Source organism: Pseudophryne corroboree, chromosome 12 (genome assembly GCF_028390025.1).
Source record: "Pseudophryne corroboree isolate aPseCor3 chromosome 12, aPseCor3.hap2, whole genome shotgun sequence".
In the NCBI taxonomy this organism is placed as follows: domain Eukaryota; kingdom Metazoa; phylum Chordata; class Amphibia; order Anura; family Myobatrachidae; genus Pseudophryne; species Pseudophryne corroboree.
Window position 1 is genome coordinate 158325908 of NC_086455.1, and position 17610 is coordinate 158343517.

At 50.7% G+C, this 17610-nt stretch overlaps 1 protein-coding gene and 1 long non-coding RNA gene across 3 annotated transcripts in view; one reads left to right on the forward strand and one right to left on the reverse strand.

Moving 5' to 3' along the window:
- The window catches only part of GTF2A1 (general transcription factor IIA subunit 1), a 34682-nt gene extending 33865 nt beyond the window's left edge, over positions 1-817 (reverse strand). The window contains exon 1 of the mRNA XM_063948236.1: positions 726-817. Within this exon, the coding sequence (XP_063804306.1) occupies positions 726-755 (30 nt within the window). The 5' untranslated portion in view covers positions 756-817. The remainder of the gene's footprint in view (positions 1-725) is intronic.
- A 134-nt stretch (positions 818-951) lies between these two features.
- Positions 952-17610, forward strand: part of LOC134981086 (uncharacterized) — a 41016-nt gene continuing 24357 nt past the window's right edge. The window contains exon 1 of one of the 2 annotated variants that reach the window (XR_010190515.1): positions 952-1372. This is a non-coding gene — a long non-coding RNA (uncharacterized LOC134981086). The remainder of the gene's footprint in view (positions 1373-17610) is intronic. The other variant, XR_010190514.1, reaches the window with a different exon arrangement.

Here is a 17610-nt window from a genome sequence, read left to right on the forward strand (position 1 = left end):
AGCCTATGGGGTCTATTTTCTAAGCCTTGGATGGAGATAAAGTACCAACCATCAGCTCCCAACTCATTTTTCGAACCCAGGGGCAGATGTATTAACCTGGAGAAGGCATAAGGAAGTGATAACCCAGTGATATGTGCAAGGTGATAAAGGCACCAGCCAATCAGATCCTAACTGTTAATTTACATATTGGAGCTGATTGGCTGGTGCCTTTATCACCTTGCACATATCACTGGTTTATCACTTACATATGCCTTCTCCAGGTTAATACATCTGCCCCCCAGTCTGTGAAATGTCAGTTAGATGCTGATTGGTTGGTACTTTACCTCCATCCAAGGCATAGTAAATAGACCCCTTAGTGTGGTGGTATAATGAGGTATCAGCTAGAGCTATAGGATGGGGGTGCACCTAGGGCTCCTCCCACCTGCCAAGACCACAGAGCGACGTGACGTCAGCAGAACCGGCTCCGCCCCCTCCCGGCTGAGGGCTATATATAGAGAGAACTCTGTGACTGTGCACAGCTGGGGCCCCCGGACACCCCACACAGCGGGGCCCCCACGTATACCTGTACCTCACATACCTGTACCTAACACATACCCCGCCCATCACACCCCGGGGGGGTCAGGGGACCCCGTACTCCCCACCTCAGCCCTGTCAGGGAGCCAGGGGCACCCCAATAGCCGCCCCTGGTGATAAGATGGCGGCGCTGCCCCGCTCAGGGTCCTTACCACGGGGTTGGCGTTAGCCGCAGTCGCCATTTCCAGCAGGCACTGCACCCCTCACCCTCTGCCCCGGGGACGCCCTGACTATGGGGCTGAGTGCTCGGCTGCGGGCTCCGGCGCTGATGGTGCTGCTGGGATGGGGCCGCCGCCAGCCGTCTGCTCTCGGCCACCGCTCTCCTTTATATACCGAGACTGAGCCGCGGAGACACAGCTACCAGGTCACGGGGGCGGGAAACCTCGCGGGAAGTGCGCGTCACGCAAGGCGGGGCCAACGCAAAGCGCGCCGGGAGCTGTAGTCCTCCTGCCTGGGAGAGAGCGCTGGCGGCGCCGGGCGCGCCGGGAACTGTAGTTCTCGTGGGCGGGGTCTGCGAGGCGCGGGGATGGCGGCCGTTAACCCCTCAGGTGCCAGACGGCTAGGCCGCGGTCCGAGGCGGGTCACGTGAGGAAGTGGTGTCCCAACAGCTCGGTGACCGGGCACTCGGGGGCTCTCACCTCATGTGGCGGCGGACCTGGGAGGAGCACAAACACCCAGCACGTCTCCTGTGTATCCCTGGACGTGAGACTGGTGCCCATTAGTATATTTTACAGCGTGAGGCTGTAGGAGGTGAGGGGAGTGAGAAGAACAGGCACAGAAATAGGGACAGAGTACCTAGGTGTGTGGAAAGAGGTGAAGCTAAGCTGGGTGCATAACTGCGGAGCGTGTTTTGTCCTCTCGCTCGAGCGCAGACAGGTACAGGCTGTGCAGAAACACCATGCGTCTCACTCGCAGGTAATGGCGGTGCAGAGGCCCACGCGTTTCACTTGCAGGTATGGGCAGTGTGGATACCCACACGCTTCACTCTGGTACGGCCAGGGCAGATAACCATGCGTTTCACTCCCAGGTAATGGTGGTGCAGGTACAGGCGCTGCCAACCCACGCGTTTCACTCACAGGCACGGGTAGTGCAGATACCCACGGGTTTCACTCCCAGGCACGGCCAGTGCAGATACTCATGCGTTTCACTCGCTGGCACGGGTAGTGCAGATACCCACATGTTTCACTCGCAGGTACGTGCAGCGCAGATACCCATGCGTTTCACTCGCTGGCACGGGCAGTGCAGAGACCCACACGTTTCACCCGCAGGCACGGGTAGTGCAGATACCCACGTGTTTCACTCCCAGGCACGGCCAGTGCAGATACTCATGCGTTTCACTCGCTGGCACGGGCAGTGCAGAGACCCACACGTTTCACCCGCAGGTACGTGCAGTGCAGAAACCCACACCTTTCAGTCGCAGGCAGTGCAGAACCCACGCCTTTCAGTCGCAGACAGTGCAGACCCACGCATTTCACTCACAGGTACGTGCAGTGTTGCCTGCCTACACGTTTCACTCCCAGGCACGGCCAGTGCAGATACTCATGCGTTTCACTCGCTGGCACGGGTAGTGCAGATACCCACATGTTTCACTCGCAGGTACGTGCAGTGCAGATACCCATGCGTTTCACTCGCTGGCACGGGCAGTGCAGAGACCCACACGTTTCACCCGCAGGTACGTGCAGTGCAGATACCCACACCTTTCAGTCGCAGGCAGTGCAGAACCCACGCCTTTCAGTCGCAGACAGTGCAGAACCCACGCATTTCACTCACAGGTACGTGCAGTGTTGCCTGCCTACACGTTTCACTTGCAGGTTAGGGTGGTGCAGTAATCTCACCAGTTACACTCTCAGGTTCGGGCAGTGCTGAACCCACGTGTTGCACTCGCAGGTACAGGCAGTGTAGAAGCTCACGCGTTTCACATCTGCCCTGAAGCGGTGCAACTGCGGACTGCACAGACCCAGGCAGAAGCGCAATCACCTCCTTTTACAGATGTGTCTCTGGCACCTAGTATAAGGGAGGTGCAAATGCGCCCTAATGATGACTAATCGCTCCCTTCACAGCACAAGATACGCACAACTCTGCACGCAGCTGGACATACGCATTTTCTCCTGTGCATGCAACATACGTACAATTTCCTTCCAGCTCCACATCAGGCCTATAGTGAGCAAAGGTCAGCACCGCTTTTATGGTTACCAGGTCCAGTCCAAGCTTGCTATTTTTGGCTCCCTTCCCATTCTTTATAAAGGGACAGCGTGCAATTTTGCAACAAAAAAGGGGTGTGGTCTCACAGGAGTCGTGGCCCCACAATAATATGCCCAATTAAATTTGCGCCACACAGTAGCATACACTTATTCACATTACACCTCATGTAGTGCCCCTTATACACAATGCCCACAGTAGTATTGCCGCTTAAACACATAATGCCCGTAGTAGTGCCCCTTACACAGATAATGCTGTTGTGCTGGTGGACAGAGGCCTCATTGCCCATCATCATAGAGATGATTTTTCCATCAGTGTTTATGCACATGTGCGGCATCTGGCGCTGATTATGTGTGAGATCCGGGGCTGAGCTGTGAGTGACAGCTCTGCCTGTGAAAGAGGCGGGGCATCCCATTCCCAGCTTTTACACACAGTGTAAGAGGCGGGGGCGGTGCAGGGTTATTGATGGACAGCCTAGCAGCCCCTGTGCAGCAACACTAGCACTGAAAACGTCATGAAAAAAAAACGGGCATACAGCTACCATCGATGGTGTATAACCATCTGGTTGTATGCCATCAATGGTAAACGTATTCAACAACGTAAATAGACCATTGTTGATTTTGGAACATTGATGCTCGATGGCCATCCCTAGTATGGCATCCGATGATAATGATTGTGCACCTGTTTATGCATCCACTATCACTGGCATGCCTACAACACTCCTATAAGAAGAACCCTCTCTGCATGCTGCGCTAAGCCACCGCCCAGTAAAGCCATATAAGGAGATTCGATGATATACTGATTTACGGGCAATCGGGGAAGAGGACGTGACTGAGTGTCACAATGGTGGCGGAGCTAAGCTCTTTGTGCCTGTGACGAAAATAATAAAAATCCATCACCACACCCTCTGCTATGGGTGGCAAAACATCAATGGCCATCCCAACCTCTCAGTGTTCTCACCAGAAATAATTTTCAGCCGGGTGGCATCAAGAAGTAGCCGGTGGGGGCCTTTGCAATAATATGTTTCTCTAACGTCCTAAGTGGATGCTGGGGACTCCGTAAGGACCATGGGGAATAGCGGCTCCGCAGGAGACTGGGCACATCTAAAGAAAGCTTTAGGACTATCTGGTGTGCACTGGCTCCTCCCCCTATGACCCTCCTCCAAGCCTCAGTTAGATCTCTGTGCCCGAACGAGAAGGGTGCACACTAGGTGGCTCTCCTGAGCTTCTTAGTGAAAGTTTTAGATTAGGTTTTTTATTTTCAGTGAGACCTGCTGGCAACAGGCTCACTGCATCGAGGGACTAAGGGGAGAAGAAGCGAACTCACCTGCGTGCAGAGTGGATTGGGCTTCTTAGGCTACTGGACATTAGCTCCAGAGGGACGATCACAGGCCCAGCTTGGATGGGTCCCAGAGCCGCGCCGCCGGCCCCCTTACAGAGCCAGAAGGCAGAAGAGGTCTGGAAAATCGGCGGCAGAAGACGTCCTGTCTTCAACAAGGTAGCGCACAGCACTGCAGCTGTGCGCCATTGCTCTCAGCACACTTCGGTCACTGAGGGTGCAGGGCGCTGGGGGGGGGCGCCCTGAGACGCAATAAAAACACCTTGGATGGCAAAAAAAATGCATCACATATAGCTCCTGGGCTATATGGATGCATTTAACCCCTGCCAGAATCCATAAAAAAGCAGGAGAAAAGTCAGCGAAAAGGGGCGGAGCCTATCTCCTCAGCACACTGGCGCCATTTTCCCTCACAGCTCCGTTGGAGGGAAGCTCCCTGTCTCTCCCCTGCAGTCACTACACTACAGAAAGGGTTAAAAAAAGAGAGGGGGGCACTAATTAGGCGCAGTATTAACTATACAGCAGCTATAAGGGGAAAAACACTTATATAAGGTTATCCCTGTATATATATAGCGCTCTGGTGTGTGCTGGCAAACTCTCCCTCTGTCTCCCCAAAGGGCTAGTGGGGTCCTGTCCTCTATCAGAGCATTCCCTGTGTGTGTGCTGTATGTCGGTACTTTTGTGTCGACATGTATGAGGAGAAAAATGATGTGGAGACGGAGCAGATTGCCTGTAATAGTGATGTCACCCCCTAGGAGGTCGACACCTGAGTGGATGAACTGTTGGAAGGAATTACGTGACAGTGTCAGCTCTGTATAAAAGACAGTGGTTGACATGAGACAGCCGGCTACTCAGCTTGTGCCTGTCCAGACGTCTCATAGGCCGTCAGGGGCTCTAAAGCGCCCGTTACCTCAGATGGCAGATATAGACGCCGACACGGATACTGACTCCAGTGTCGACGGTGAAGAGACGAATGTGACTTCCAGTAGGGCCACACGTTACATGATTGAGGCAATGAAAAATGTTTTACACATTTCTGATAATACGAGTACCACCAAAAAAGGGGTATTATGTTCGGTGAGGAAAAACTACCTGTAGTTTTCCTGAATCTGAGAAATTAAATGAGGTGTGTGATGATGCGTGGGTTTCCCCCGATAACAACGGATAATTTCTCTAACGTCCTAGTGGATGCTGGGGACTCCGAAAGGACCATGGGGAATAGTGGCTCCGCAGGAGACTGGGCACAAAGTAAAAGCTTTAGGACTAGCTGGTGTGCACTGGCTCCTCCCCCTATGACCCTCCTCCAAGCCTCAGTTAGATTTTGTGCCCGAACGAGAAGGGTGCAATCTAGGTGGCTCTCCTGAGCTGCTTAGAGTAAAAGTTTAAAAAGGGCATTCTGGATGAAGTCATCCCTATCCTGATCAAAGCCAGGAAGGATGTAACCGCAAAAACATTATCACCGCAATTGGCGAAAATATGTTGCGTGGTGCGAGGCCAGTAAGGCCCGACGGTGGAAATTCGACTGGGTCGATTCCTACATTTCCTGCAAACAGGAGTGTCTATGGGCCTGAAATTGGGGTCCATTAAGGTTCAAATTTCGGCCCTGTCAATTTTTGTTCCAAAAAAGAACTAGCTTCAGTCCCTGAAGTTCAGACGTTTGTAAAAGGGGTACTGCATATACAGCCTCCTTTTGTGCCTCCAGGGGCACTTGAAATCTCAATGTAGTTTTTTTTTTGGATTCCAAAAGTCACATTGGTTTGAACCACTTAAATCTGTGGAGTTAAAATATCTCACATGGAAAGTGGTCATGCTGTTGGCCCTGGCCTGGGCCAGGCGCGTGTCAGAATTGGCGGCTTTATCCTGTAAAAGCCCTTATCTGATTTTCCATTCGGACAGGGCGGAATTGAGGACTCGTCCTCAATTTCTCCCTAAGGTGTTTTCAGCATTTCACTTAAACCAACCTATTGTGGTGCCTGCGGCTACTAGGGACTTGGAGGATTCCAAGTTGCTGGACGTAGTCGGGGCCCTGAAAATATATGTTTCCAGGACGGCTGGAGTCAGAAAATCTGACTCGCTGTTTATCCTGTATGCACCCAACAAGCTGGGTGCTCCTGCTTCTAAGCAGACGATTGCTCGTTGGATTTGCAGTACAATTCAGCTTGCACATTCTGTGGCAGGCCTGCCACAGCCAAAATCTGTAAAAGCCCATTCCACACGGAAAGTGGGCTCATCTTGGGCGGCTGCCCGAGGGGTCTCGGCTTTACAACTTTGCCGAGCAGCTACTGGGTCAGGGGCAAACACGTTTGCTAAATTCTACAAATTTGATACCCTGGCTGAGGAGGACCTGGAGTTCTCTCATTCGGTGCTGCAGAGTCATCCGCACTCTCCCGCCCGTTTGGGAGCTTTGGTATAATCCCCATGGTCCCTTCGGAGTCCCCAGCATCCACTAGGACGTTAGAGAAAATAAGAATTTACTTACCGATAATTCTATTTCTCATAGTCCGTAGTGGATGCTGGGCGCCCATCCCAAGTGCGGATTGTCTGCATTACTTGTACATAGTTATTGTTACAAAAATCGGGTTATTGTTGTTGTGAGCCATCTTTTCAGAGGCTCCTTCTGTTATCATGCTGTTAACTGGGTTCAGATCACAAGTTGTACGGTGTGATTGGTGTGGCTGGTAATGAGTCTTACCCGGGATTCAAAATCCTTCCTTATTGTGTACGCTCGCCCGGGCACAGTATCCTAACTGAGGCTTGGAGGAGGGTCATAGGGGGAGGAGCCAGTGCACACCAGCTAGTCCTAAAGCTTTTACTTTGTGCCCAGTCTCCTGCGGAGCCGCTATTCCCCATGGTCCTTTCGGAGTCCCCAGCATCCACTACGGACTATGAGAAATAGAATTATCGGTAAGTAAATTCTTATTTTCTAAAATGTTATTGGCATTATATCCTTTCCCGCCAGAGGTTAGGGTGCGTTGGGAAACACCCCCTAGGGGGGATAAAGCGCTCACACGCTTGTAAGGGCTCTACCTTCGCCTGAGATCGCCGCCCTTAAGGATCCTGCTGATAGAAAGCAGGAGGGTATCCTAAAAGGTATTTACACACATACTGGTGTTATACTGCGACCAGCAATCGCCTCAGCCTGGATGTGCAGTGCTGGGTTGGCGTGGTCGGATTCCCTGACTGAAAATATTGATACCCTAGATAGGGACAGTATATTTTTGCCTATAGAGCATTTAAAAGATGCATTTTTATATATGCGTGATGCACAGCGGAATATTTGCCGACTGGCATCAAGTCTAAGCGCGTTGTCCATTTCTACCAGTAGAGGGTTATGGACACATCAGTGGTCAGGTGATGCGTATTCCAAACGGCATTTGGAAGTATTGCTTTATTAAGGGAGGAGTTATTTGGGGTCGGTCTTTCAGACCTGGTGGCCACGGCAACAGCTGGGAATTCCACGTTTGTACCCCAGGTCGCCTCTCAACATGAGAAGACGCCGTATTATCAGGCGCAGTCTTTTCGTGGACAAGCGGGCAAAAGGTTCCTCATTTCTGCCCCGTGACAGAGGGAGAGGAAAAAGGCTGCAGAAATCAGCCAGTTCCCAGTAACAGAAACCCTCTCCCGCCTCTGCCAAGCCCTCAGTATACGCTGGGGCTTTACAAGCAGAATCAGGCACGGTGGGGGGCCCGTCTCAATGAATTTCAGCGCGCAGTGGGCTCACTCGCAAGTAGACCCCTGGATCCTTCAGGTGATATCTCAGGGGTACAAATTAGAATTCGAGACGTCTCCCCCTCGCCGTTTCCTAAAGTCGGCTTTACAGGGAGACAGTTTTGGAAGCCATTCACAAGCTGTATTCCCAGCAGGTGATAATCAAGATACCCCTCCTGCAACAGGGAACGGGGTATTATTCCACACTGTTGTGGTACCGAAGCCGGACGGCTCGGTGAGACCGATTCTAAATCTAAAATCTTTGAACACTTACGTACAGAGGTTCAAATTCAAGATTGAGTCACTCAGAGCAGTGATTGCGAACCTGGAAGAAGGGGACTACATGATGTCTCGGGACATCAAGGATGCTTACCTTCATGTCAAAATTTACCCTTCTCACCAAGGGTACCTCAGGTTTATGGTACAGAACTGTCACTATCAGTTCAGACGCTGCCGTATGGATGGTACACGGCACCCCGGGTCTTTACCAAGGTAATGGCCGAAATGATGATATTCCTTCGAAGGAAGTGAATTTTAGTTATCCCTTCCTTGGACAATTCCCTGATAAGGGTAAGATCCAGGGAACAGTTGGAGGTCGGTGTAGCACTATCTCAGGTAGTGTTGCGGCAGCACGATTGGATTCTCAATATTCCAAAATCGCACCTGGTTCCGACGACGTGTCTTCTGTTCCTAGGGATGATCCTGGACACAGTCCAGAAAAAGGTGTTTCTCCCGGAGGAGAAAGCCAGGGAGTTATCCGAGCTAGTCAGGAACCTCCTAAAACCGAGCCAAGTCTCAGTGCATCAATGCACAAGGGTTCTGGGTAAAATGGTGGCTTCCTACGAAGCAATCCCATTCGGCAGATTCCACGCAAGAACTTTCCAGTGGGACCTGCTGGACAAATGGTCCGGATCGCATCTTCAGATGCATCAGCGGATAACCCTGTCACCAAGGACAAGGGTGTCCCTCCTGTGGTGGTTGCAGAGTGCTCATCTTCTAGAGGGCCGCAGATTAGGCATTCAGGACTGGGTCCTGGTGACCACGGATGCCAGCCTGCGAGGCTGGGGAGCAGTCACACAGGGAAGGAATATCCAGGGCTTATGGTCAAGCCTGGAGACATCACTTCACATAAATATCCTGAAGCTAAGGGACATTTACAATGCTCTAAGCTTAGCAAGACCTCTGCTTCAAGGTCAGCCGGTGTTGATCCAGTCGGACAACATCACGGCAGTCACCCACGTAAACAGACAGGGTGGCACAAGAAGCAGGAGGGCAATGGCAGAAGCTGCAAGGATTCTTCGCTGGGCGGAAAATCATGTGATAGCACTGTCAGCAGTATTCATTCCGGGAGTGGACAACTAGGAAGCAGACTTCCTCAGCACGACCTCCACCCGGGAGAGTGGGGACTTCACCCAGAAGTCTTCCACATGATTAAAAACTCGACAGGTATTGCGCCAGGTCCAGGGACCCTCAGGCAATAAGCTGTAGACGCTCTGGTAACACCGTGGGTGTACCAGTCAGGGTATGTGTTCCCTCCTCTGCCTCTCATACCCAAGGTACTGAGATTGATAAGATGGAGAGGAGTAAGCACTATATTCGTGGTTCCGGATTGGCCAAGAAGGACTTGGTAACCGGAACTTCAGGAGATGCTCACGGAGGATCCGTGGCCTCTACCTCTAAGAAGGGACCTGCTCCAGCAAGGACCCTGTCTGTTCCAAGACTTACCGCGGCTGCGTTTGACGGCATGGCGGTTGAACGCCGGATCCTGAAGGAAAAAAGGCATTCCGGATGAAGTCATCCCTATCCTGATCAAAGCCAGGAAGGATGTAACCGCAAAAACATTATCACCGCAATTGGCGAAAATATGTTGCGTGGTGCGAGGCCAGTAAGGCCCGACGGAGGAAATTCAACTGGGTCGATTCCTACATTTCCTGCAAACAGGAGTGTCTATGGGCCTGAAATTGGGGTCCATTAAGGTTCAAATTTCGGCCCTGTCAATTTTCTTCCAAAAAGAACTAGCTTCAGTCCCTGAAGTTCAGACGTTGTAAAAGGGGTACTGCATATACAGCCTCCTTTTGTGCCTCCAGTGGCACTTTGGGATCTCAATGTAGTTTTGGGTTCCAAAAGTCACATTGGTTTGAACCACTTAAATCTGTGGAGTTAAAATATCTCACATGGAAAGTGGTCATGCTGTTGGCCCTGGCCTGGGCCAGGCGCGTGTCAGAATTGGCGGCTTTATCCTGAAAAAGCCTTTATCTGATTTTCCATTCGGACAGGGCGGAATTGAGGACTCGTCCTCAGTTTCTCCCCAAGGTGGTTTCAGCGTCTCACCTGAACCAACCTATTGGTGGTGCCTGCGGCTACTAGGGACTTGGAGGCCTCCAAGTTGCTAGACGTTGTCAGTGCCCTGAAAATATATGTTTCCAGGACGGCTGGAGTCAGGAAATCTGACTCGCTGTTTATCCTGTGTGCACCCAACAAGCTGGGTGCTCCTGCTTCTAAGCAGACTATTGCTCGTTGGATTTGTAGTACAATTCAGCTTGCACATTCTGTGGCAGGCCTGCCACAGCCAAAAATCTGTAAATGCCCACTCCACAAGGAAGGTGGGCTCATCTTGGGCGGCTGCCCGAGGGGTCTCGGCTTTACAACTTTGCCGAGCAGCTACTTGGTCAGGAGCAAATACGTTTGTAAAATTCTACAAAATTGATATCCTGGCTGAGGAGGACCTGGAGTTCTCTCATTTGGTGCTGCAGAGTCATCCGCACTCTCCCGCCCGTTTGGGAGCTTTGGTATAATCCCCATGGTCCTTACGGAGTCCCCAGCATCCACTTAGGACGTTAGAGAAAATAAGAATTTACTTACCGATAATTCTATTTCTCATAGTCCGTAGTGGATGCTGGGCGCCCATCCCAAGTGCGGATTGTCTGCAATACTTGTACATAGTTATTGTTACAAAAATCGGGTTATTATTGTTGTGAGCCATCTTTCAGAGGCTCCTCTGTTATCATGCTGTTAACTGGGTTCAGATCACAGGTTATACGGTGTGATTGGTGTGGCTGGTATGAGTCTTACCCGGGATTCAAAATCCTTCCTTATTGTGTACGCTCGTCCAGGCACAGTATCCTAACTGAGGCTTGGAGGAGGGTCATAGGGGGAGGAGCCAGTGCACACCAGATAGTCCTAAAGCTTTCTTTAGATGTGCCCAGTCTCCTGCGGAGCCGCTATTCCCCATGGTCCTTACGGAGTCCCCAGCATCCACTACGGACTATGAGAAATAGAATTATCGGTAAGTAAATTCTTATTTTTTTATACAGTGCCCAGATACTGGTCAATTGTTTTTTTAGACACACATAATGTTTTAAACAGTTTCCAAATTCTGCCCAATTGCTTTTCGGATGCAAATAATTTATTTTTGCTGGCACCACAGATTTTATTTTAACAGCTTCCAGGTACTGTCCCTACTTGCTGGCAGCACTAGGGACGGCCATCAGTGTGTTCTCCATTGATGGTAAGTAACCATTGATGGTAGTCAACTATGTAATGGATGACCATCGATGGTTACACTAATAGATGGTCATCCCTATTCCTTCAGTGGCTGGCCCGTGGGCCAATCAGAACTAGAGGATGGGGCTTTGTGGTTGTCGGGGGCGGTGTCCCGGCACCTTGTTAAAAAAAAGAGAAGGAGTTCTGTAGCATCCAGGGCCAGACTCGCCATCTGACATTTCTGGCAAATGCCAGATGGGCAGACGGTCTGGTCCAACAGAGAGCCGGGAAGGCCGCACGCAGCGCAGCCTCCGGCTCTCTTGTTTAGCCGCCCTCCCCCCGGTCTCCATGGAAATGGGGACTTGCTGCGAGTCCACGCCCCCGACTCGCAGCCCCGCCCCCCAGCAAGCGTTGCTATAGAAATGGGGGTACATCGTGACGGCGCCCCCCCATCTGTATTGGGCCGTGTCACTGAGTGCCTTTCTGCCATTTCATCTTGGATGACATCTCGCCACCTCAAACTTAATATTTCCAAAACTGAATTAATTATATTTCCACCGGCCAATAGTCATTACCAACCTGATATCTCTATCACTGTTGAGAACTTGACAATCATTCTGGGTATGGGTCGTTGGGTCGACCCAACTGAGGACGCAAGTCATTACGTTGACCACTGAAGGTAGACATGGGCATTAGGTCAACATGTACTAAGTCGACAGGTCAAAAGGTCGGCCTGTGTTTTTGGACTGCTTTTGGTGTTGTTTTCTTCGTAAAGTGACGGGGAACCCCAATTAGTGCACCGTGTCTCCTCGCATGGCGAGCAAGCTTCGGGCAAGGTGCCTCGCTCCGCTGCCGCTTCACTCTACACAGGTTACCGCTCCAATCGTAGTCCGCGTGGATCGTTAAGTATGGAAAAATCCAAAAAATGAAAAAAAGTTAAAAACTCATGTCGACCTTGTGGCATGTCGACCTAATGACTGTCGACCTAAGCTGTGTCGACCTAATGACCGTTTCCCATCATCCCTACCCCACAAGCTCGCTGCCTAGGTGTCATACTTGACTCTGAACTGTCCTTTGTTCCCCACATTCAATCTGTCTCTAGATCATGTTACATACATCTACTACCCCTTTCACACCACAGCTTTAACCCGGTAAATTGCCGATTTTTAAGCCTTCCAAAACGGTTCTAGCTGTGGTGTGAAAGGGCCACCTTGAATTTACCGTTTTCAAAATACCGGTATTTTGAAACGGTTAAAAAGCAGGGTCCTACCCGGTTCAGACTCGTTTCATTGTGCAGTGTGAAAGGCTCAGAAACGGTATTTCCAAGCCACAGAAGGTGATAGGCTGTCTCCATGCGTGATGTCACCAGGCAGAAGCAGGAAATAAACTGGAGGAAACACATGAGAGTGAAGGGAGCGTTTTGTTATACAGAATACAGTTTAAAATGGCACATCGGAGTGATGAGGAGGTTAGGGAGCTGCTTACGATCAGAGGGGATGAAGAAATATGTAGACAAATCACTGGGACAGTGAAGGATGCAGTAATCTACAAAAACATGGTAAAGATGCTTGAAACTGCTGGGTTCCATCGTACGACTAGCCAAATTACTAATAATTAATTAATTAATAATTAATTAATAATTATTAATAATGTGTGGGCCAGAAAAGTCCATTTACAATGACAACCACTGTTTTCTATGGGAGAAACGGGTTCAGTGTGAAAGGTAGCAAAACGGTAATGAAAAGCAGGGTTTGCGATGTGAAAGCAGCATAAGAAACATATCCAAAATACGACCTTATCTATCCTTGTGTATTGATGCCTATTTCCTCATAGAGTGTAGCCTTCCTACCTCTATGTCTGTCTGTTTTTACCCAGTTTTGTTCTATAACTGTTGTTCTAATTGTAAAGCGCAACGGAATATGCTGAGCTATATAAGAAACTGTTAATAATAAATAAATACACTAGACACAGCAAAAACTCTAATCCATGCTCTCATTATCTCCCGCATTGATTATTGCAATAGTTTTCTGACCGGTCTTCCCAAACATAAGCTCTCACCACGACAATCCATTTTGAATGCAGCTGTGAGGCTAATCTTCCTCACTAAACGTTCATTGTCTGCAGATCCGCTCTGTCAGTCCCTCCATTGGTTACCTGTATTGTACCGTATTCATTATAAAATACTTTATATTACGTCCTAGAGGATGCTGGGGTCCATATTAGTACCATGGGGTATAGACGGGTCCATCAGGAGCCATTGGCACTTTAAGAGTTTAACAGTGTGGGCTGGCTCCTCCATCTATGCCCCTCCTTCCAGACTCAGTTTAGAAAATGTGCCCGGAGGAGTCGGTCACAGCTAGGGGAGCTCTACAGAGCTTTCTTAGTAAACGTTTATTTTAGAGTTTTTTTATTTTACAGGGAGGCTGCTGGCAACAGCCTCCCTGCATCGAGGGACTGAGGGGGGGAGCAGTGTCTGCCCTGCGGGGTCTGAGCCACTGTCTCTGCTGACTGGACACTGAGCTCCAGAGGGGATAGATCGCTCCTCGCCGCAGGGGAACGCTCACCTCAGCAGCATGCCGCCACCCCCTTGCAGAGCTGAAGTTTGTGGCAAGTGAGTCATCGACCCCCTTAACAAGCGGGGGGTCAGTGTGAAGATGGCATCAGGGTAGGAGCGCAGTACTAACTGCGCTCCGCGGGCTCAGCGGTACTTGGGTGCGGCGCAGTGTGGGGCGCCCTTAGCCAGCGCCTTAACCCTACACTGACAAGAAAGCCTGTCGGGATCTGCGGATCTCAGCCAGCAAAAAATCCTCAGGCCAGTATAATCTTGGAAGAGCGGGAAGACAGCGCCATTAAGGGGGCGGAGCTTCTCAGAGCGGACCCAGCAGCGCTCAGCGCTATTTTCCTGCCTGCAGACACGCTGCCAGTGGAAGAGCAGTCCCTCCAGAGCACCTCCAGCTATCTGTACGGTACCAGGGGGTTGGAGAAGGGAGGGGAGGCTGTGTAAGACTGTGTCACCTATTAAGGGACACAGTCAGCGCTGGTTAAGGGTCTCCCTATACCTATATAGTGCTGTGTGTGGGTTGGCTCTAATCTCTGTGTCTCTCTGCCATTCTTGGGGGGGTGGGGGGGGGACTCTGTCTGCCCTGTACCCTGTGTGTATGTGGGGTGTACAAGCAAACATGTCTAGAGAAATTCCAGATCCCTAAAAGGGTCCTGATTGCTTTTCCCTTCCCGGAAGACGATAGAAAAAAATGTGAGTCCCCGCCTATAGTTGACGCCTCTGTCTCCAGGCTGTCAAAACAAGTGGTCTTACCAGTCCCGGGATCTACCGCGTTGAAGGACCGGCAGATCGCAAAGTGGATGCTACGCTTAAATCCATATACACGGCTTCAGGGGCTATACTGCGGCTTACTATTGCCTGTGCATGGATTTCTAAAGCTATAGCCAAGTGGTCAATCACTCTGCAGGAGGACTTGACTACGATGGATAAAGGTGACGTTGATTTGTTTTTACGTAACATACAGGATTCTGCAGGGTTCCTGGTAGAATCCATGAAGGATCTGGGTTCCATGGCTGCGGGGATCTCCTCCATGTCCGTCTCGACTCGCAGGAGTCTCTGGCTGCGCCAATGGTCTGCAGACGCGGAATCCAGGAAAAGTGTGGAGAGCCTACCCTATACAGGGCAGACTCTGTTTGGGGAGGCACTGGATGCGTGGATTGCCATGGCTACCGCGGGTAAGTCTACTTTTCTCCCCTCAGCGGCACAGGCTGCGAACAAGCCTTTTACTTCCAACACGTCACAGTCCTTTCGGCCCACGAGGCCTAGAAAGAACAAGCCTTCTCACACCTTCTTTAGAGGTGGTCGTGCCAAAGCCAAAAGCCTGCTCCCACAGGTTCCCAGGACCAGAAGCTTGCTTCTGGTGCCTCAAAGTCCTCAGCATGACGGTGGACCGCACAGCCTGGAGGTAGGTCAGGTGGGAGCAAAACTCCAGCATTTCAGCCACGTCTGGGTGTCGTCTGGCCTGGACCCTTGGATACGAGATATAGTGTTCAGGGGGTACAGGCTGGAGTTTCAAACTCTCCCACCTCACCGTTTCTTCAAATCAGGCTTGCCAGCTTTGCCGGCAGACAGAGCTATTCTTCTGGACGCTATCCGAAACTTGGTAGTGTCCGAGGTTATTGTTCCAGTTCCACCTCATCAGTTGAACAAAGGTTACTATTCGAACCTTTTTGTGGTACCGAAGCCGGATGGTTCAGTAAGGCCAATTCTGAACTTGAAATCTTTGAACCCTTATCTCAGGTACTTCAAATTCAAGATGGAGTCTCTGAGAGCAGTTATCTCAGGACTAATGGAGGGGGAGTTCCCGGTGTCCCTGGACATCAAGGATGCGTACCTCCACATTCCCATTTGGTCATTAAAGAGATTCAGTAACACATCTGGGCAATATACTGCCTAGACCCCTGGAAACAGTTAGGTTGCCCAGGGGTGCAGACTAGAATTTCTAGTATTCCTGCCTCACAGATTATTCAAATCAGGCTTACTAGCTTCTCAGGCAGAAAGTGCACTACTGCTGGAAGCTATCATATCATTTGTCAAACTAATGTCATTATTCCAGTTCCACCTCATTTACGTAACAGGGGTTACTATTCAAACCTGGGGTCATTGATTCCCTACTGGTAGGTGTTCAATTCAGGATGGAGTCTAGGAGTGGTGACCTCTGCTCGAGAATTCCTGCTATCCTGGGATATCAGGGGTGCGTACCTCACATTCCAATCTGGCCGCCTCTCTGGGCCTATCTAGGGTTGCACTACAACTATGTCACTTCCAGTTCCAAACACTGAGCTTGGCTACTACACAACACCGGGGGTGTTCATCAGGGCCATGGCAGCCTTTATACTCCCGCTCCACAAATCAGGAGTGGACATAATTCCATATCTGGGTGACCTTAACATCCTCCAGGGAGATGTTGTTACGGAGCGTTGCTCTCTTAAATCAACTGTCCCGGGATCTCGGGTGGATCCTGAAGCTTCCAATTTCGCATTTGAAGCCGATAAGGAGGCGTTCCTTCCTGGGGATGATTCTCAACACAGAAGTGCAGAGGGTATTTCTACCGGTGAAGAAAGCGTTGGTGATCCAATCAATGGTCCGGGATGTCCTGATGCCAACCCGGTTATCGGTTCATCAGTGCATTCGCCTTCTGGGGAAGATGGTTGCCCACTAAGAGCCTCAACAGTACGGAAGATTACTTGCACATTCTTTCCCACTGGATCTCCTGGTCTTATGGTCAGGATCTCATCTTCACATTCACCAGCGGATACGCCTGTTGCCGAAAGCCAGAATTTCACTCCTCTGGTGGCTGCAAACTTCTCACCTACTCGAGGGCCACAGGTTCGGGATTCAGAATTGGATTCATCTAACCACATATGCAAGTCTCAGGTGTTGGGAAACAGTCGCTCAGGGGGAAAACTTCCAAGGAAAGTGGTCAGTTCAGGTATCTCTCCTTCCAATAAACATTCTGGATCTGAAGGCCGTGTACAACGACCTTCTACAAGCAGCACATCTTCTGCAAGATCAAGCCGTTCAGGTTCAGTCGGACAACGTCACAGCGGTGTCCTACATAAACAGGCAGGGCGGAACGAAGAGCAGGGCTGCAATGTCAGATGTGACAATAATCCTCCTCTGGGCAGAGAAGCATGTGCGGGCGCTGTCAGCAGTCTTCATTCCGGGAGTGGACAACTGGGAAGCAGACTTCCTCAGCAGACACAATCTCCATCCAGGAGAATGGGGCCTCCACCCGGAGATATTCGCAGAGGTAACAAGCCGATGGGGCGTACCTCAGATAGACATGCCTCAACAAGAAGCTTCGGAGATGCTGTTCCAGGTCGCGAGACCCACAAGCAGTGGCGGTGGATGCTCTGGTAACTCCGTGGGTGTTCCAGTCAGTGTATGTATTCCCTCCGCTTCCACTCATCCCATGGATTCTCAAGTGTATAAAAAGAACGAGTTCAGGCGATCCTCATTGCCCCGGACTGGCCAAGAAGTGCTTGGTACGCGGATCCTAGGCATCTTCCTCTTTGCAAGGACCTTCTGCAACAGGGGCCATTCGCTTATCAAGACTTACCACGGCTACGTTTGACGGCATGGAGGTTGAACGCCAGATCTTAGCTCAGAAGGGCATTCCGAACAAAGTCATTCCTACCCTGATACAACCTAGGAAAGGGGTAACGTCTAAACATTGCCATCACATTGGAAAACGTACATGTCTTGGTGTGAATCCAAGACATTTCCTATGGTGAAGTTTCAACTAGGAC